At 39.8% G+C, this 21,276-nt stretch overlaps 1 protein-coding gene across 3 annotated transcripts in view; it reads right to left on the reverse strand.

The window, feature by feature from the left end:
- Positions 1-21,276, reverse strand: part of SLK (STE20 like kinase) — a 58,906-nt gene that overhangs the window by 15,409 nt on the left and 22,221 nt on the right. For 2 of the 3 annotated variants that reach the window (XM_066619959.1, XM_066619960.1), the window contains exons 3-13: positions 20,946-21,110; positions 16,803-16,851; positions 12,960-13,109; positions 11,753-11,825; positions 11,340-11,534; positions 10,644-10,725; positions 8,850-8,978; positions 6,486-7,961; positions 5,739-5,869; positions 5,374-5,497; positions 3,456-3,635 (exon numbers count right to left, since the gene is read on the reverse strand). In XM_066619959.1, the coding sequence (XP_066476056.1) occupies positions 3,456-3,635; positions 5,374-5,497; positions 5,739-5,869; positions 6,486-7,961; positions 8,850-8,978; positions 10,644-10,725; positions 11,340-11,534; positions 11,753-11,825; positions 12,960-13,109; positions 16,803-16,851; positions 20,946-21,110 (2,754 nt within the window). The remainder of the gene's footprint in view (positions 1-3,455; positions 3,636-5,373; positions 5,498-5,738; positions 5,870-6,485; positions 7,962-8,849; positions 8,979-10,643; positions 10,726-11,339; positions 11,535-11,752; positions 11,826-12,959; positions 13,110-16,802; positions 16,852-20,945; positions 21,111-21,276) is intronic. The other variant, XM_066619962.1, reaches the window with a different exon arrangement.

Below are 21,276 nucleotides of genomic sequence, written 5' to 3' on the forward strand. Positions count from 1 at the left end.
CACTGTGCCCTAACTCACGATCCTTCTCCCCAATAACGCATGACCCTTCTCCCCAATAAATTATCAGCAGGGATTTTACCTTTGGGAACCCTGAGCAGGAGAAAAACCTACTCTGGTCATCTGTCATACACTCTGGCACTACCTATAGCGCTTCTATTATACTTCTTTTCCTTCATCTCATTCCCTAAACATTTCAGATGTACCCTTTAGCATTCTGGTTGTTTTGAGAGTTGGCTACCATTTAAAGTAGTCACGTTTCATGACTGAACACAGAAGGCGCTAATCAGCCTTGTAGGGTAGACATAGATACCAGCAATGCGCGTTGTTTGAATTGAAGGATTTAACTGTAAAAACACATTGTCAAGCATTGGTCATCAAAATTATGCTTGCTATTTTTACACTTTTGATAATATTTCCTTTCATGCCAGAGGCTCTGAAAAAGTAGCAATTTCCACTTCATATTTATATCTATATTTGCAGGGGAGGAAACAGCACACCCTGCGGAGCATAATGTATTTTTATGACTTTGGATACAGGTTTATAAATAAACTCAACCTAAAATCACAAATGCAGTGAGCTTCTATTTATACAACACACACTGTGAGCTGCAGTTTCAGGAAGGGTTAAGCATGCTAGACAAATATCAGATTCATTCAAACAAACAACACACTAAAACTCCAAATAAACTGTGGAACTGTTAGTTGGGTGAACAAAGCTGCTCTGGGGATTTTAGAAGCATGAAGCTGCTGCTGTTACCTGAGCATGATGGGATTGGGTAATCTCCTCTTTCTTGCGTTTCATGAGCTCTTTTCTCAGCTCTTTTGGTGCTTTCTCCACTTCATTAAAAACCTACAGTGCACAAGCATGCAGAAGGTGGGGAAAATAACCCTTTTTCTCCACAGCAAGCATTTATGGTGAATTCAAGGGGAACTGGTCAAGCATTAAAAAGTATCAAACAGCATGCAGCAGAGCTAGAAGAGTTAGCCTAGCAGGAATTGGAGACAGGTGGCAGACATGCACAAAGCAAATGCTAACTGCATTCTAGAAAGTTAGATACAAGTCCAGTTGGCATGCAAATGCTAATGAGGTGCTCTCACAATCAGTTTCTAGGCAACCAAATAATATCAACAAGGAGTAAAATTAGGACAGCTACCAAAATATGAATTATCTTGCAGTGGTAATAGAAAGGATCATACTATCATGGCAAAAACTCCAAAACAGCAGGATGTTTAGATTAACACAAAAAAACCCACCAAAAATACCCCATACTATTAACATTTTGTCATATCTGTGTCGAGACAAAGTTGTCTCAAGACTAACTTTAATGAAAACCATAACCACCTCACGAAAAGGAGATTTACATAGCACAGGACAAGGTAAATCAAGTGATCCAAGTTTCAGAAAGTTGGCTAGACTGGAAGTTAGCCCTCACTACATTTCAGCAAAGTACGATTTTTATATGTTAAATGTAAAAGATAATCTTGTCAAGAATAAGTGTTGAAAATGCCAGTTAAAGAAATGATCAAAAGTTTCTCTGCATATTTCTGTGATGAAGAATTTCAGTGCTCTAGATGTGTTTTCATTTGAGAATTATAAATCTGATAGCTATTCAAGAACAAATGGCTGTTTGTTAAACACTGGAAGAACCCACAGAAAACACAGCCCAAATCACCACATGCTATTCCTGTTTCTATGAAGAGATAGCTTTGAGTGCATGAGATTCTTTGCCAGCTTCCCCTTTTGAGACCCAATCACCGGAAGAGACTCAAAGTGCAAGAAGTTCAGCAAAAGAAGAGTAAATATTGTACAGGTTAAAAAAAATATATACATATAAATACAATTGATGTATGTCTAAGAGTAAGGGATCATATTATAGCGACACTGTATACTGCCTAGCATAACATTAGCAATAGAATACAATTTTAGGAACAGTCTATGTTAAGAAGGTCTTGAAATCTGTGCAAATGTGACCATGGTCTGTGGCTCACCAAACCTAAGACCTAATGGGACATTTGGTGCTTCTTTGTTTTCTCAAAGTACATGTGTGGCCATCATGACTGACAAGTAAAAGATATAAGGATGTGGCTATTTCTGTGAAACACCCAGAAAGCAAACTGATTTGGGGCAGAGCTCCTCATTCTGCAGACCTGCCTACTTCATCCAGCGCAATGCAGGAATTAAACCAATTTGAAATGCTTGTTTTAAATTAACTGAATCCAAGTCACAGTTGTGCACTATCTACTTAACAAAAACTAAACCTAAATTAAATCAAAAAATGGTTTTAATAATTTAACATTGCCTCAGTTTGTTCAACTTCTAAGAGGGACTGGTAGATGATACAGGTCTCACTCAGAGGCATTAACTCTTCAAAAAAATTGTAAACAATTCTTTATGTAAATGAATTTACTCTAAATCCGATATTTTATCTTCTGGAGGCAGTGAGTAGAGTTCCCACAGTACAGAGTTCTAGATCCTGTGATGTAAAGTAAATGGGTAACATTCAGACTTTCTGTGGAGCAGTGCTCCATTACTGAAACCTATCTCCCGCTTACATAAAGCAATGCTTGCGTAACCAGAATTTTCCTTCTAACAAGAGAGAGCTTTCAACATCAGAGCACTGGTTCATGAAAGGTCTGGATATAACCTATTTAAAGTTACCTTTCCTTATATACTCAAGTACAAGCTGTTAAGGAGTTTAAAAATAATTGTATGCAAAAAAAGCATAAGATTTTACTGGTCATTGCACCACCCCATCCCAACCTAAACTAATTCATAATCTCCTAATTCTCTTTTGCCCAAATTTTATAGACACTGAACATAAATAAGATCTCCATAAGGACAAATTTTCATCATTATCCAAAGAGACACATTTGTCAGATCTGTGTGCACTAGATTCTGCTGGATAATTTCTTGTCTAATCATTCTTGCCATCAAAACTCTAAGACACTTCTAAAATTCCTTTACATTACGAGTCTTCACTATATAACACTTTTGACTATCCCCCAGAAATGATAAAGCTCCTATAACCTTGAAATGAAGATACTGAGAACTACTACTGTTTTCACTCACATTAGAAATTATAAAATAGGGCAAAGACATAGTTGAGTTCTGAATAATTTTCTTGGTTTACACCTAAAGATTGCTCTTTTCATTGTAGGTGACTTTTTTGAACAGTAAGATACTTTTCAGGGCAAAAACTATTAATAATGTGCTTTCATAAGTGGACATTTTTGTGGGGAAGTAACCCTCAAGTAATCACAATTTTGTGATTTCCCCACAAGTAATTTTGTGGGGAAGTAATCACAATTTACAAAATTGTGGTATTTATGACCATAAATATAAAATAGTAATAAAATTTACTAACAATGGCATGTAGCAAACCTATGAGGGATACAGACATCTTTGTGGACTGGCAAATACCAAGTATACTTCCCTATCAATCAAATTGTTTTTACCTCTTTTTTCCTGTTTTTCAGCATGTTCTGGAATTTGGATAATTCTTTCTCTTGTTCTGCTTTGATGCGCTTCGCTTCATCGCGTAACCGATTTGTATGCTCCTGTTCCAGGCGTTCTATTGTTTGTTTCTGCTGTTTCTCTAGGTTTTCAATTTCCTGGTCATACTGCCGTTTCTTACTCTGGAAAGCACAATTTAACTAGACATTAAACTTGAAGAGTTAAATCTGACTGTCTGAAAAAAAAGTCTGCGCATGTAATAAGTATCTAACTCCATGCATTTCCTTTAATCCTGATTTAATTAAAAAAAATTCACAATGAATTTGCTACGTAACAGTTCATGATTTTCTAACAGTCTGAAATTTCCTGGGAAGAGACTTTTCAAAGAGCCCTTACGCAAGACAAATACTCTTTAAATCTCACATTCGTTCCCTGAAGCTAAAGCAAGAACAATCCATCTTCTTTTCTAAAATTCAGAATCACATTTGGAACTGTTATTTCATTTAGTTCAGAACAATGGCACAAACATTTGCTTCTCATTGGGTCTTACTGTAACAGACCATTTCTCTCTTGTATACACACACTCATGCAGGAATACATGGTGAAATATACTAGAGTTAATCTGATATGCAGTTCTAGATTCTAAGAAGTTTAGGATCAGAAGAGAACGTATACTATATATTTTACTATGGACATGCCGTTGGTCTTCATACTTTATTGACCTCTTGTACAAGAAGCAGTACTTGAATTTACATACATTAAAAAAAACCCCGCAGTGTTTCTATCATCATCTGCTGAAAGGAATAAGACTTGCACAAGGGCCATGATCTAGGAGACCTCCATGTTCAGGCTTCCAAGAGTCAGTTACAGAAGAGCGAAGCTCTGGATAGTGAACTTTGAATTATTTGGTGATACTTTACTTGGGCAAGTTATTACCATCAAAGCATGGGATAATAATCCGCTCATTTGTATAGCAACTCACTTCCTGCTCTCACTTCCTGCAAGTAGGCAGTGTATGTGCAACCTCCTGATTTTAGAAATGGGCTATGTCAGAATGCCAATGCAAGGGAGGGCACCAGGATGCAGGTCTCTTGTTATCTGGTGTGCTCCCTGGGGCATTTGGTGGGCCGCTGTGAGATACAGGAAGCTGGACTAGATGGGCCTATGGCCTGATCCAGTGGGGCTGTTCTTATGTTCTTATTTCCAATCTGCAAAGTACAGATCGGCTAGTCAAATTTGCTAGTCACATTTTGTCACTTGTAGTTCTGTCAATGCATTAATAGGCCAATTTCAAGTTATGCAATGATAGCAGAGAGAAGAACTGCACCCCCACCCACTGTTGTCAACACGCACCTACACACAGTGCTACCACTGCAGTAGTTTGAAAAACTACTGAAAAACAGATGCATTCACTCAACTCAACCCCTCAAAAATACAAGGCTTCATTTGCCCTTAGTGACATCTGACAGGTAGTCAGGTACACACAGTGCTACCACTGCAGTAGTTTGAAAAACTACTGAAAAACAGATGCATTCACTCAACTCAACCCCTCAAAAATACAAGGCTTCATTTGCCCTTAGTGACATCTGACAGGTAGTCAAATCTGATTGGCTGTGTGGTCATGATGTCACTACACTGACTGTACAATTCTTGACTGGCTGGAATCACACAGGGAAGAAAAAAAGCCAACCTTCAAATGGTGCTGAATAGTGGGTTATGAAACCTACTACAAAAGTGAAACACCACTAAGGTAAAGGGATACTCAAATGACTTTCCACAGTTTTGGAAAATCGACTCCTGCCATGAGAATATCTTTGTATAAAAATCTGACAAAATACTATTCAACAGTAGTAGCTTAATCTGAAAGCAAGAGACTGCAACATACATATTGGTGGAGGAGAAAAAATGATGAAGCCTTACTGTCATTTCCTGCTCAAAGCGTCTAAACATCTGTTCTCGCTGCTGTAATAGTTTATTACTGAGCTGCTGCTGAGCTCGCTGCTCTTCTTTCTGGAGCAGTCGTAGCTCCCGCAATTCTTGTCGCCTGACCACATGGACAAGAGAAGTGACGTTGTGAGGAAGAAGAAAACAGACTGAATTTACAATTCTGTACACAGGATAGCCAACTTAAAAAAAAAAGTACAAATGTGGTTAAACGAAGTTTAAAACATTTTCTTTTAAAAACACACCACTGGAATTAAAAAGAGTTATTTAGCATGATTTTTGAGATAAAGCAAGTAACTTCTAAAAAAATTCTCATTTAGAAAGGGTATTTTCAAACTCACCGAAGGAATCTTAACTCCTCACTTTTGGAATCATTGTCAGTGACTATTTTGGAAGTAGTCACACTTACTTCTACTCCATCAACAATAAACTTGCGAGTTTTCTTTAAAGTTTTCTTGTGTCTTTTAGTTTCCTGCATATAAGATGATACGTTATGGGCTGCACGAGATACAACTGTCCAGCTTATTACATATTTTTAACAGGGAAAAGGGACACTTGTGATTGACTGAAATTACGTTTTTAAGCAACATCAGAATTGTCATAGCTACCATAAAGGCTGAAGTCCTTAATCTTTGCTTCTCTTCTCAAGATGGGAAAAGAAAAAATGAACAACATACTTCAACTAAGTTCTAAGAGAGGAACTCTTTCCCCTAACTGGACATTTTTACCCAATGTGCTACTGAAATGACTGCAGTGATGTGAGGAACTACTAATTAAATTAGTAACCAACTCCTCCTTGATACAACAGATAGTTTATGAAAAATGTCAAGAATTTCTCAGATTTTTTTTCTACTCGTTTACTTCAAAACTTATTATTGTGCTTGGTATCATCACACACACCACTGGCAAACACAACACGGGTATATAAGACAAGAAGCTGGATATTGCAATGAATCAGGGACATCATTTTGCAACATTTTTCATCACTGAAACGTCATGTACTACAAATAGCTCTGATTTCATATATGACTGGTTCATACTAGGCATACTTCTAAGTATAAAAACAATTTCTGATTACTGACGCTTACTTGTAATGAGATTGATCCACTCTCCTTGTTTTTAGTGAGGAAGCTGGAAATGGACAAGTTCAAATCAATGCTGCTGTTGTCAGCTGTGGAACCAGTGCCTGAATCTGTATCATTTTCTTTAGCACTTTCTTGGTTAAGATGCTGTGAGCTTTCAACATTCTCCTGATTGCTTAATTTATTTTCTGTCTCATTTTCTGCACAGCTAATACTAATATTAGGTACTGGAGATACCTTCTGTTCATGTGGTTGCTTGGCTGTGGTATTGTCAGGCTCGTTTTTAACTGGCAAGTCATGGGAAACAACCAAATGGTCTGTGCCTATATGGGTGTTACTCTTATTGTCTTCTTCATCAGCAGTGCTTTCCAGTTTATGGTTGGGTTTTGAAAGTTTATCCGTATGCTCAGTGTTGCTTTCCTCATTTCTCTTTGCCTCCTGGATATTCTTGTTGATGCTTTCTGCTAGCTTCTGGTCCATGTCTTCTTGTCTTTCTAAGACTCTGTTTTCCATTTCCTTTGTGACGCTTGCCTTGCAAACATCCTCATTATCTGTCTGAACAGAATCCGTTGCTTTGCCATCACTTTTAACAAGAGCTGATTCAGAGGTGACTTTCTCTGGAGCATTCACAGTAGTATCTTCTACTTTCTCCTGGGCACTTCTGAGCTCTTTATCTGTATCTGCAATCAGAGTTTCCCTAGCACTGTCTGTGTCCTGAACACTGCTGGCACCCCCTGCTTTTATCTCTTCCTGCACTTCATTAGCTGACTCATCTGTACCTTTTGTATCAGACTCATGAGTACTGGCAGTCACTTCACTTTCCTGAATTCCAGATTCTTTCAGGTCACTGTCTTCACTCTTATCTTCCTGCAATTCTGTAACAACTTGAATTCCTTCTGTAGGTCCTTCCATACTTGCTTTATTTTCCTGGAGGCTCATGCTACTTCCTTTTTCTTCCTTCACAGCAGCTTCTTTAGATATTGCTTCTGTAATGTCAGCAGTGGTATTTTCAGGTTCAGGTGTGATTTCTTGTTTGCTTTCAGCCACTGATTCATTTATGAGGTCATTTTCTTCCTCTCTTGTCAGACTGGGCTCAACCACCATTTGGGATGCCACTACCCCAATATCCTTCCCATCTTTCTGTGATCCAGTGTCTTCACTTAATACTGCATTTTGAACATTCTCTTCAACTACACTTTTCTTTTCTTCCTCAATTTCATCCAGGAGCACGGATCCATTCTGCAGCTTTTCAGCATTTACATGTGTGGTATCACAAGTGCTTTCAGTGGATTCCTCATTTTCAGTTTTGCTGGGCTCCTGCACTCTTACATCTACAAGCGTATTAGTACTAGTCTCCTCTGTTGAAACATGCTCAGTCTTTTCAGAAACAGATTCCATGATTGATGCATTCTGAGAAAGTTTATCCTCTTCTGAGCTGGCAATGCTGAGATCAGATGAGGCTCGCTTATTTGGAGGCAACTGCTAAAATGTGAATTGAAAGGATTCAGTTGTGGATTTTAGTTTTTAAAAAATTAGTATCAATTTTACAACCAGTCAAATACAATTTAAGCTAATCATTTAAGAACCTTTGGCCTACGTATCACACCGATTCACAATGAACCCATTTTCAGAGCCGGCCCCTTTTCAAATGGGTCACAGAGAATCAGCAAGATTAGATTCGCTTGAAAAGTTCACACATTACTACTCGACTCTAGTATCCTTCAAAGTTGCATCCAATCAGAGGGCAACAACAAATGATACATATAAACAAAACAAGTTAATGGCCATATAACTGGAATATATGCTGAATGGGATCCCACAGAGTCTCTTGTGTGAGTGGAAGGCACATATGCTCCTGAATGATGGTGGTTGAGAAAGAGACTAGCTTCAGCCAGTCCTCCCCATTTTGCTGCAGTCCCTATGTCCCACACCATTCCAAAAGGGTCCCAAACTCTCAAGTACAGTTGTGGGGGTGGGGGAAAACAGTCCCACAGTACATGGGAGGATTGGAAACCAAGGAAATATAATTTATTCAAATAGGCAAAGTAGGAAAAGCATAATTATGCATTTATCTTTTGAGCAATTATGATGTAAAGTACATTCATTTACATTCACAGATGATTAGAAATTAGTCACTAGAATGTTGCACAATTTCTTAAGTCTTAGAATTATGATCTCTAAAGAATATCTATGTTCTGCATTTTTAACTAACATCTTAATGAAAACTGTGTGCAATATGACAAGAAAGCATGCCAGGAAGTCTCAAAGGTAATTAAGTCCTCAAAAGTCCTAAGCTCCTTTACTTGGAAATTAGGGTCAATGAAAAATGAATGCAACTGACTGCTTTAAACTGCAGTATAATCTACTTACCAGTGAATTTTCAGATTCCTCCTCTTCATCCTCATCTTTTCCATCTTCTACTTCTTCTGTAACTTCTGCCTTAGCTTCTGCAATCAGTTCTCTGATTGGTTTATTGGAAGTAATGGTTACGAATGGGTGCTGTTTAAAAAAATGCAACCAACAAAGCAGATGAGAACTTTTAAACAGAGATGTATAGTATTTTGCAGTTTAGGGTGAGAAAATAGATCCTCATATCTTGCAACTAAAACACAAATGAGAAGTCTGACAGAACATTACACTATTCATATACACATTCAATGATCTTCAGTCTGCAATCTTGGACCACAATCCTAGGCATGTCTACTCAGAAGTAAGCCCTATTGTGATCAATGGGGCTTACACCCAATTAAGTGTGTATAAGATTGTAGCCTAAGGCTGCAATTCTATACACATTCACATGGGAATAAGTTCCACTGAATTAAATGAAGTTTATTTCTGCATAGACATGCACAGAAATGTACTGTAAGTCTATTTATATTTATCAGTTGTTTTGGTTGACAACTCTGCATATTTTGCATGGGCAAAACACCAATTATTTTTCTGGCAGACTATCCTCTCTGTTTGACCTCTTTTCAAAGGCCTTTCAACTACTATCTAATGGATTTTGGATGGAAGGAAAAAGCTGAGCAACAAGAAACAAAGCCAAATTCATCTTACCATATTTATACACATTGGCTCTTAAACAATTATAGCATGATGGCAAGATGGGCAAGTGTTAATTTTTCCTCAAAAGTCAGTCAATAATGTGTGTGTCAACACAAAGGCTGGAGTCTCAAGAACAAGCTTATTTAAATAATCTATCTCTTGCTTTTCCTTCCAAATAAATGAAACGCTCAGGAAGGAAACATTGACACGCAAGGTGGTTTTTGCTGAATTACTTTTCCCAAAAGTACTTTTGCTGCCTCAAAACCTCTACCCAATTCTGCGAATTTTCAAGTTCAGAAAACAGTTGCTGCAACAAGGCACAACAGTACCTGAAACAAGAACGTGGTCTGGAGCAAGACAAAGGAGAAACATCATAGTATGCCATTTCCACACCACCATCAGTCGTCCCATATCCCCTCTGAAACACTTTCAGGGTTAACTGACAAACAGCTTTTTAAAGTATGGAAAATGACTGCTAACAGAAGTAGTGAATCCAACTCTCTCTCTCTCTCTCTCCCTCCCTCTTTCTAGGTATAAACAGTGATCTGCACAAGTCAAAATGAAAGCATGCAGATCCTGTAGCACAGGGGTGTCAGACATAAGGCCCGGGGGCCTAATGCGGCCCGCAGAAGCTTTTTATCTGGCCCTGAGACTCTCAGCTGCTGAGCAATGCTGAAGTCTAAGTGCTGAAAGGGTGGCCCGCATGATAATTAGACTCCCCCATATGTTGAAATATGATCAAGATATGTGTATTTTCACTTCTGTCATTTGCAGCTAATGACTTCCTACACAAGAACAAAAGTGCTTATTTCTGGTTTTGACCTGCTTAATGATATAACTTCATGCCAAATGACATCATCACTTCCAGCCCTCAGCAGGCATCGTGAATGATATTCGGCCCGCTGTATGAAATGAGTTTGACACCCCTGCTGTAGAAGATCACCATTTGGTGAAGACTCTTGTTTCTCCAGTGAGCCATACTGCACCGGAAAGGGCCCTCTACTGTTAAACATAAAAAGCTCCATTTTTAGACCACTTACAACTTCAGTAACTAACTAGAAATCTATTAAACACAGCAGCCAAAGTACGGAGATACAAGGAACACTTTCTTCTTCCTACCTGCAGAAGCTCAGCAGTGCTGCACCTTGCATCTACATTTTTTTCCAAGCATTTCTTTAAGAAGTCTTTAAAATCAGCAGACCTGAACAACGAAAAGTTAAAATCAATAATTGCCACATACTTCAGATAATGACATCGTTTACAGTTCACCCCATCTGGGTCTATTTCAGACCTTCCAGCACAATTATAGGATAAGCAAGAGTCTGAACAAAGGGCAATACTCACTGGACATTCTCAGATAACTGTTTAACTCAGAGAACTAACATCATGTAATTAAATTGAAATGCTGATACAATGCATCACTTCCACACAAAAGACAGAATATATTTTTTCAGTACAAAAATTCTACTTTTGGTATATTGCCACCTGTAAATGGCACAGAATGTTACATAATGTTAACGAGCTAATATATTCTATACGAAAACTGATGCACGGGACTCTGTTGTGCTATATTATTGTAATTAAGCACAGCTAATCACATTCCCAGCTTTAGAGAAGTCCATCTCCTTCGGGTGGTTATGTGTGCCTTTCCTTAATTAAAAACCAGCACAGAAAACATCCAGCTCTGCTTAATATGACTACTATTACCCTCAGGGAAGGGGGTAAACCTCTTATGCATTGATGCATAAAGCATGTGCTGTTGTTGCCACCCACTGACCCAATTCAAGATAATGAAAAGTTTAAAAACAGAATAACCATTTTGATGGCTGTGCCAATGAAGGTGGATCTGATTTGGCTATTTTCAGGAGCACACGCATTGGATTTAATTCATGATGAGGTGGTTCTATTTCAGCCATTTCTATTAAAGTGACACCTAAAGACCAAACATCAGCCTTGTAATCATAAGGCCTGTCTTTAGACGTTTCACACATTACCACTTCCGGAGCCATCCTAGAATGGGAGAGAACAGAAGAAGGAAAAGACTGTTAGGCACTGTTATCAGCAATAAGTAGTTGCTTTCAATAGCTGGCAGCTATATACAAGTCCAAAGATAAATAAAAATTGCAATGATTCTAAGTGAGCAACACATTACTTGATTAATATCTAGTTGAACATTTTAAACAAATGCCATATTTTGAGTTTCATCCTGAAAAAAAAATCACACTTACCAATATGGTGTACCAATGAAAGAATCTCGTCTCTGTATTGTTCTTGTATTTTTAGCAGACACTCCAAAATCAGCTTCAAATAATTGAGAGGAAAATGTTAATTTAGATTCATGACCCAAAATACATTTCTTTAGCACCATATCATTTTTTCCCCTGAATCAGAAACAATCACTTATTTTCTCTTCACTTCCTAATTAACCTTTATTTCTCTGCAATGCACATACATACTTTTGCACACTCAACTACAAAACTTGGGGGGACGGGACCTCATGCTGCATAACTTGAATTGAAAAATTATTGTTTGCATAACATTTTTAAAAACTACTTTAGTTCAACAAAATTTGCTAATCCAAGGAAACAATTACCACCAAGGAAGTGATAAAATTGGCTTGGTGGCACAACTAATGTTCAAATTCAACAGGCTTGCCTTGTTGATTAAGACAAAAGGAATTACTCTGCACTCAAGCTTAACATTTTTAAACCACCAACACAGCATGCTGTTACAGAAAACAGCATCAAATGAACAACATATAAGATAGTCTACTGCTGACTATAAAACAGGATAACAAACGTCACCCTATTTTTGAGAGAAATTCTCTGTGCAGAGTGTCATTCCTCAGTGATGAGGCCACCATGTGCGATGAGCAGATGGCGTGGCTCCTTTCCTGCATAGGGAATAACCATGCCACCCATGAATCCCAATTGGTTTCCTGTTCAAAGCATGATGGGCCCTCACTGGGCAGAAGCAGCACCTAAACAATATGGGTAGCATTTGCCTGAACCTGTATCTCTAGCTGTCAGATAACTGTGGATTAAAACTCAACAAATACCAGTATGCCTTGCTTGTAATCTTCCCTAAGCATTTAGTTTGCTAGTGTGTTCAGAATGGTGAGCTCACCGGATTTATCCAAACCGGTGTAGTCTGTTTTAATTTGCATATGCCACAATGCCACTGGTCAAGTTTTAAGCAAACATTAAACAATTACAAATACTGATACAAGACCTGACCCTGCTAAAATCTAGACAAGATCTGCCAGATATTAATAAGATAATTATTAAATTATATGTTTTCCAGGTCAGCTAAACCTAACAATGCCTACTGGAAAGCTATAGTTCCTTATATGGAGGCAGCACCCAAAGTATAAAGTCAAGATAACTCCCTTAACATTAATTTTAAAATATTTAAATTTTAAATTAAACTACTCACCTAGTTTAATGTCTCCATCCAATGTGAAAAGAATATTACCAGCTTTCAGATCTCGGTGAATGATCTTATTTTCATGCAGATAATGCAGTGCCTCAAGAGTTTGTCTGCAAACTACTCTGATCTGTGGCTCCGTCAACGGTCTCTCAAGTTCTACAGGGTAATCACACTTGGATATAAAAGCCATCTTTTACCATTGTAAGTCACAACAACTTATTTTTAGAACAAACCAGACAAAGGCAGTTCACATGTTTTAAGTAAATAAAACCCAATAGCTCATCAAGTGCTGGCCAGATAGAGTTTATATTCTAGGTATGGACAGGTTGAAGTTGCTGCAAGGAAATTTCCTCACAGCACCCTCCCAAGATATGGAAGTTAGAGGACCCGCCAGAGCAGGATGAGACAGGGGTCAATAAGACAGGAAGTTCAGCAACATCCACTCTGTTCTTCACATGAATAGAAGGTACTTCTAAAGTTTACTTAACACACTAAAAATTCAGTGATGTCTTTTACTTTACAATACTGCAGCATTGCCAAATTTAGGCTATTCAAATATGTGGCTATTAAACACATTAATCTAAAACAGTTCAGTATGAGTATTTATGCTTGCAAGAGGAGTTTCAAAAATCATTTTAAATTAAGGGTAAAATAACCCATGGCATTCAACACATCCCCTTAAACACTCTAGCCTACTGTATCAGTCATAGAAGCCAAATGATTTATGTGCTTTTTTGTCATTTATTTACAGGACCATTCTCCATTCTTAAACTATATTTATTTAAATTACTATTTAAAGTTAAATTATTTGTTATAGTTAATTATATCATGTTAATATTTAAATAATACTTTATTTGAATATGTATAGAGTTTTCTGATTTCTGAACATGTGATATCTTGATGTTGTTCTTACAAAAAACCTGGAAATTGTGTATTATCCCTATACTGCAGTGGAGAGCTCAGGCTGAGAGTGGCTTGCCTAAGGCCACCTGGCAAGGTTAGTCATAACAGAGGTGCTTATTCCAACCAGGGAAGTGCTTATTTTTCTTCTCAGCCACTATGCTACACCACCTTACAATCCTATAGATGGGCAGTGTTGGCACTAGGTGTCACAAACATGCTGTAAGGCACATCTGCGACACCCTGCATGGAGTCAGTGCTGGCGCTGGCCCAGTACCAGTTGATGCAGAGCCCGGTTGATGCTGGCCAGATACCACCCAGAGCTAGGTAAGAGCTCCAGGTGGTGGTGAGGACCTCAGGGGTGGGGGAAGGAACTGGCAGAGCTCTGCTCTGCCGAATCCTGAACTCCGTGTCAGGCTAGAACAGGGGTGTCCAAAGTTTTTGGCAGGAGGGCCACATCATCTCTCTGACATTGTGTCAGGGGCCAGGGGAAAAAAATAATTAATTCACATTAAAATTTGAATAAATTTACATAAGTTTACATAAATGAATATATTAAAGATGAACTTATATGAATAAATGAAGGTCCTGCAATAGCTCAAGGCCTATAAAAGTCCTTACACAAAGCAAGGCCAGCTTTACCTTTGCTGCTGCTACTGCATCACGGACGTGAAACAGCAAGCAGCGGAAGGAGCCCTCATCCCACACAGCTCACGTGGGAGGTCAAACAGTTGCCCTCATGCTGAGAGCAGTTGCGTCAGGCCAGTGCGGGCTCCAACAAATCTCCGGAGGGCCAGAGGCTCATTGAAGACTGGGGGCTCCCTGAGGGTCGCATTGAGAGGCCTCGAGGGCCACAAGTGGCCCCAGGGCCAGGGTTTGGACACCCCTGGGCTAGAAGGCCAAACACAGAGGCTCTCAAGTTTGAGCCATCAAAATAGCTGGTGCAGAATTGAGAAGCCCCATTGCAGGGCTTGGGGCTTTCCCCAGGGGAGGCGGCCTCAGCAGAGCTGCTGGATGCAGTGGTAGCTGTTTTGGCGCTGCTGCATCCAGTAGAGCAACCGACTTTAAGACTGGGCTGTTATTGCACTGTGGAAAAAGAAAACACCAGTATTTCCCAAACTACTAATGCTTGGGGTCTATGCTTCCATTTTAAGGTAAGAGTCACAAAATCAGGCCACTGAGAAGGTTCTAAAAGTTGTGTTGGCATGACTGTGCTGAATTCCTCACAATACATGAGACTTCCTTTGCTGGGAGAAGCTGGAATCCAGAACAATCAAGACCAAAAGTATTTGCGTGCTGGTCATTTCATCCAAATACCAAAAGCTAGGAAAGTCTAATTCCGTTCTCCCCACTGCACTGTCACCAGTCACAGGTCCCGTCCCCTGTGACCAAAGGCATATCCAGGTCAAAGGCATATCACAGCTGTCTTCTCAGCACATCCTTTGGGAACCATATGCAAAAGCTGAGATTAATCTTCACAGGAAGGAGGTCAAATAAATTCAAGTTCAATTCAGACAACATGAAAATGATGCTGGTAGATATTTTCAAATCATGAGAGAACACTGAACATACAAAGTTGCCTTATATACAGGCAGACCATTAATGCACCTAGCCTAGTACTGTCTTCTCCAATTTGCAGCAATTTCCAAGGCCTTAGACAGGTTTTTTTCCAAGCACCTAATTCTAAAAACTCTTTTATATAGAAAGGAACACTACAAGGATCTCTGCAATCAGGTAATGGGAAAGGAAAGATGCTCAACTGTCACCTGATTAACATACCCTCAGTGCACAAGGTAAACTCAAACTGCAAGAAGAGTTCAAGTGCTCCAAGTTTTGAAATAGTCTCCCTTAGGTCAGAAGCTGCTTTCCCCTCATAGCCTTCTGAGGTGCTATAAAACTTGCTTCAGAAGTCTTCTGGCTGCTGAAGCAATTTGTAAGCCATCTAGATTACTGGATGGCTGCTGAGTGTTGAGGACCTGTTTTTTGTTTTCAGTATTTTATTATTATGAATATTTATATACCACTTTTCAGCAAAAAAAGTTCAAAGCGGCTTACAGAAAAAAATCAAATATTTAAATGGCTCCCGGTTCCAAAAGGACTCACAATCTAAAATGATGCAGAAGAAACACCAGCAAGAAGCCACTAGAAAACACATTGTAATGAGGTGAATAGCAACAGTTACACTCTCCTGTTAAATGGAAGAGGAGCAGCACTTTTAAAAGTGCCTCTTTGCCCAGTTAGAAGAGCTTAAGCTTTTACAAGCATCAACAGTTTATGCTTCATTACTGTATGAGCATTTCTCAAACTGTGGGTTGGAACCCAATAGGTGAGTCATGAGCCAATTTCAGGATAGGCGCCTAGCACCTAGTTCAGCTACCACTGAAAACACAGAGCTGAAAATACAGGGTACCCTGCTGGGCAGGGTGGGCTCCCAGTCGGAGAGAGGCATGGTGCTTTGCTCTGAACAGATGAGAAGATGGGAAGGTAGAAAGGGGGGAGGGTTGTGGTTGGAGAAGGATCTGCATTCTGCTTTGACTTCCGAGCTGGAATGTTTGAATTCTGAGTTATGCAAAATAACAGCATGAGAATGCTCTATCATGGGACCATTGGCTGATCGTGACTAGGTTTGAAGTCTAAACTGATGATGTCATTTCTGGCCATGACATCACTTCACATTAATGACATCTCTTCTGGCAGGTCTCAACAAACTGTCATTCTAAAAAGTGGGTCCAGGTGCTAAATAGTTTGAGAACCACTGATGTGTTTTATTGTGCATAAAATACAGTGCATCTGCCTTTTTGTTCAAGCAACCAAATGACATTGGGAGAGTGATTAGAGATAAGGTGTGGGTGTCTTAAACAAATACATTTACAACATGCAGTATAATTGATATAAGTGATCTACAGAATTGTACCTAATTTAATGTGCAAAAGAAGATATGGTACTTACCTAACATTACAGCATCTACAGCACCACCAGCACAGAATTCAATCAGGATCTGCATAAAATAAAACTACTGTTAAAAAAAAATGCATGGATTGACATCAGAGCACAGGAACAGAATTAAAACTCCCCTACCCAAGTAAATTATGGGCTGTAGACACCCTTAGTTTCTCAGTGTTTGACTAATCAGTTTCTATTCTCTCAGTTGCAACACAGCTGTTTATGAGACTAGGATGGAAGGTGTACTTCCTAGTTTCATTGTTCTGTTTCAGTTATGGAAATTATGAGGAATTTGAGTCTGATGTTTAGCAAGCAGTGATTTCAGAAGGCACAGTACTTTGCCACTGACTCACTGTGAAGGCACCCAGTGAGAACCACTGCAATTCCCATTTGTAGTCCACATAACATTCTTGCTAGGAAGGCCATGTGCTTGAATGATACTAAGTTGTGCTTACGGAGAGCACTGTCTGTACTTAGTTAGGTACCTCAACAGTCTGTACCAAGGTGAGTCAAATTCTGCATCAAGAAACACAGTCTTCTAAGTGACACTTATTATAATGTCTACTTATTTTCAAATGATTCCAAAAAACCTAAATAGGGCACAACACCTTTTGCTTGGTTACTGTAAATCTTACGGAAACCAACCTCGCCCCCATGGCTTCTGATATTCCCCCAGGTAGTGACTGGGGTATTTCTTGTTTCTCTTGTTGGGTCTAAAGACCATATACTTCTTTTAAAAAGAGGGGGGGGGGACACAAAAAGTGAAAGTTAAGTTTTTAAGGATCCTAAATTCTGCACCCTGTACCAAATTCCATGCTTATATAACAGAAAGTATATAGCCCTGCTTAGGGAAATGCATTCCCTTATCTCTGCGCTTCCCAGAGAGAACTAAGCTGTACTAAGAAAAGCTGGCACTTGCCTGTTAGGATACTGTATCCTTCCTGGCTCCTTTCCCCTGGTGTGTGTGTGGGTGTCTCTCCCAGCTCTACTACTAAGAAAGCCAAGTCCTGCATCATCTCATACTCCCTCCAAAACAACTGAAACTGAGCAGCTGCATGGTTTGCCCACTTGTTACGCTGGCTCATGAGACAAAGCCCCTATTCTTCTGAAAAATGTTTGTTTCTCCAAGTTCTCATCCCTTTCAACCTCAAAGAATATAGCAAATTTGCATGATCATGTACTATTAATTTGCCTGATCAAGAGCAGTAGTTGGCAACCTTCAGTCTCAAGAGACTATGGTATTGCGCTCTGAATGGTGGTTCTGGAACAGCGTCTAGTGTGGCTGAAGAGGCCGATTCGGGAGTGACAATCCCTTCCACACTGGGAGCAAGTGCAGTCTGTCCCTGGTCTGTCTCCCTGGCTATGGGCCTTCCTTCTTTGCCTCTTTGCCTCAGTCTGTTGGCCAAGTGTCTCTTCAAACTGGAAGAGGCCATGCTGCACAGCCTGCCTCCAAGTGGGACGCTCAGAAGCCAGGATTTCCCACCTGTTGAGGTCCATTCCTAAGGCCTTCAGATCCCTCTTGCAGATGTCCTTGTATCGCAGCTGTGGTCTACCTGTAGGGCACTTTCCTTGCACGAGTTCTCCATAGAGGAGATCCTTTGGGATCCGGCCATCATCCATTCTCACAACATGACCGAGCCAACGCAGGCGTCTCTGTTTCAGCAGTGAATACATGCTAAGGATTCCAGCTCATTCCAGGACTGTGTTGTTTGTCCTGCCAGGTGATGCTGACGATGCGTCGGAGGCAGCGCATGTGGAAAGCATTCAGTTTCCTCTCCTGTTGTGAGCAAAGAGTCCATGACTCGCTGCAGTACAGAAGTGTACTCAGGATGCAAGCTCTTTAGACCTGGATCTTGGTATGTTCCATCAGCTTCTTGTTGGACCAAGAAGACTCTCTTTGTGAGTCTTGGTAGCTGCTTTACCGATGTGTTTGTTTAGCTCGGTATCGAGAGAAAGAGTGTCGGAGATCGTTGAGCTAAGCTACACAAAGTCATGGACAACCTCCAGTTCATGTGCAGAGATTGTAATGCAGGGAGGTGAGTCCACATCCTGAACCATGACCTGTGTTTTCTTCAGGCTGATCGTCAGTCCAAAATCTTGGCAGACCTTGCTAAAACGATTCGTGAGCTGCTGGAGATCTTTGGCAGAGTGGGTAGTGACAGCTGCATCGTTGGCAAAGAGGAAGTCACAAAGACATTTCAGCTGGACTTTGGACTTTGCTCTCAGTCTGGAGAGGTTGAAGAGCTTTCCGTCTGATCTGGTCCAGAGATAGATGCCTTCTGTTGCAGTTCCAAAGGCCTGCTTCAGCAGGACAGCGAAGAAAATCCCAAACAAGGTTGGCGCAGGAACACAGCCCTGCTTCACTCCGCTTTGGATGTCAAAGGGGTCTGATGCGGAGCCATCAAAGACAACAGTGCCCTTCATGTCCTTGTGGAAAGACCTGATAATGCTGAGGAGCCTGGGTGGACATCCGATCTTGGGGAGAATTTTGAAGTCCCTGCTGACCAGGTCGAAAGCCTTCGTGAGATCTATGAAGGCTATAAAGAGTGGCTGTCGTTGTTCCCTGCATTTCTCCTGCAGTTGTCTAAGGGAGAATACCATATCAGTGGTGGACCTGTTCACTCGGAATCCACACTGCGATTCTGGATAGATGTTCTCTGCAAGTACCTGCAGCGTCTTTAGTGCAACTCGGGCAAACAGCTTTCCTACAACGCTAAGGAAAGAGATGCCGTGGTAGTTGTTGCAGTCACCCCTGTCGCCTTTGTTCTTGTACAGCGTGATGATGTTTGCACCCCTCATGTCTTGAGGTACTCCACCTTCTCTCCAGCAGAGACAGAGAATTTCATGCAGCTCAGTGACAATGATCTCTTTGCAGCACTTTAGGACTTCAGCAGGGATGCTGAACAGCAGGGATAGTGATCATGTACTATTAATTTGCCTGATCAAGAGCAGAATGAGAGCAAGTACCCCCAATCAGAGTTTGGAAGGTCTAAATTACACAGCAAACCACAAATCCTAACTGGTCTTGATAGTCAGTCTTGATTTATGGTTGCAGCCTTCCTGAGCTCTTTCCCTATAACACATTACACAGATACTTCAGTAGATCCTTCCACCTCAGAATATAGCACATGTTCTATATTCATGTATAGCACAAGCGGTATATAAATACTGTTTATACACCTCAGAATATAGCACATGTTCTATATTCATGTATAGCACAAGCGGTATATAAATACTGTTGTTGTTGTTGTTGTTCAGAAGGGTTGGGTCAGGCTCTCACTTTGTACTAGCTTAGGACACACCCAGAAAAGTCAAATGTTCTGGTGACTTTTGAGTGCCTCCTATCCTTGCACAAGAGTTCATTCCTGCCATGAGATTAACTAGGAGGATAATTCATTCTCTTTTGTGCTGTATAAGAGAGATGCTCAGAAGCAGCAAGAACCTCTGGGTGCTTCAGAGTGTTTTTCAGCTCAGCATGAGTTGAGGACCCCACTCTTCTTAAAGTCTGTAAGGGAGAAGGGAGTGGGGAAGAAAGAATAAGCCTCTCACCAAGAGATTGAGACATGTGCCAAAAGCACAGTGTAAAGGTGGACCCCCTTTCCCTCATGCTAGGCTAGGAGGCACTCAGGAAATGGGCAAAAAAGTCTTGCTATATTTGAGTATATCCCTTTCCAGCTCCAAGCAAGTGAACAACTGTCTCTCTCCTGAGGAAGAGATGCCTTGGAACACCTTTTCAACAAACACACCTCAAACAGTTAATTCTACCTTCTCACAAGTTGGTGGCAACATTAAAATGTCAGACACTGAATCAAGCAAAATGGCAGAAGCATGTATTAAAACTGTTAACAAGGACCCTTTTTAAAATTCCTGTAGCTATTTTTACAAAGTTGCTTTTATGTTATTGCTGTTTTGTTTTTTAATCTGCTTTTAATTTTCAAATATTTTAACGGTTTTTTCTAAAGTTTTTGTCTTCTGTATGTTTAATTTTTATGTTGTTACCACTTTGAGTACCAGAAAAGTGCTATATAAATCCTTTGTTTAAATAAAGACAGATGGTTCAAATAAATACTATAACAGGTATTTAGCTAAAACTTAAAATATAGTAATACAACATTTCACTAAACACGCAGCTTTAACAATAACACCTACCCAAAGATTATTTTCATAATAAAAAGCATCTAGAAGTTTCACAATATTGGGATGATCACAAGATGCTAAGATATCAATTTCAACCATGTAGTCTTCAAGTTCTTCTTCAGATTTTGTATCAATCACCTTCGCAGCAGCAAGGACATTTGTTTCTTTGTTCTGAGCCTGCAAGAGACAATTATAGTAAACTTTATCCGTTGTTTCATATAAATTCAATAAATTCATTGGTTGCATTTTGTACATTTTAATGAGATTATCTTAATGTCAGGCATCTTACAAGTGGAAACCCCTGAACACAAGACAAGATTCACAAGACAGGCAGAAACAGCAA

Source organism: Tiliqua scincoides, chromosome 3, assembly GCF_035046505.1.
Source record: "Tiliqua scincoides isolate rTilSci1 chromosome 3, rTilSci1.hap2, whole genome shotgun sequence".
Lineage (NCBI taxonomy): Eukaryota > Metazoa > Chordata > Lepidosauria > Squamata > Scincidae > Tiliqua > Tiliqua scincoides.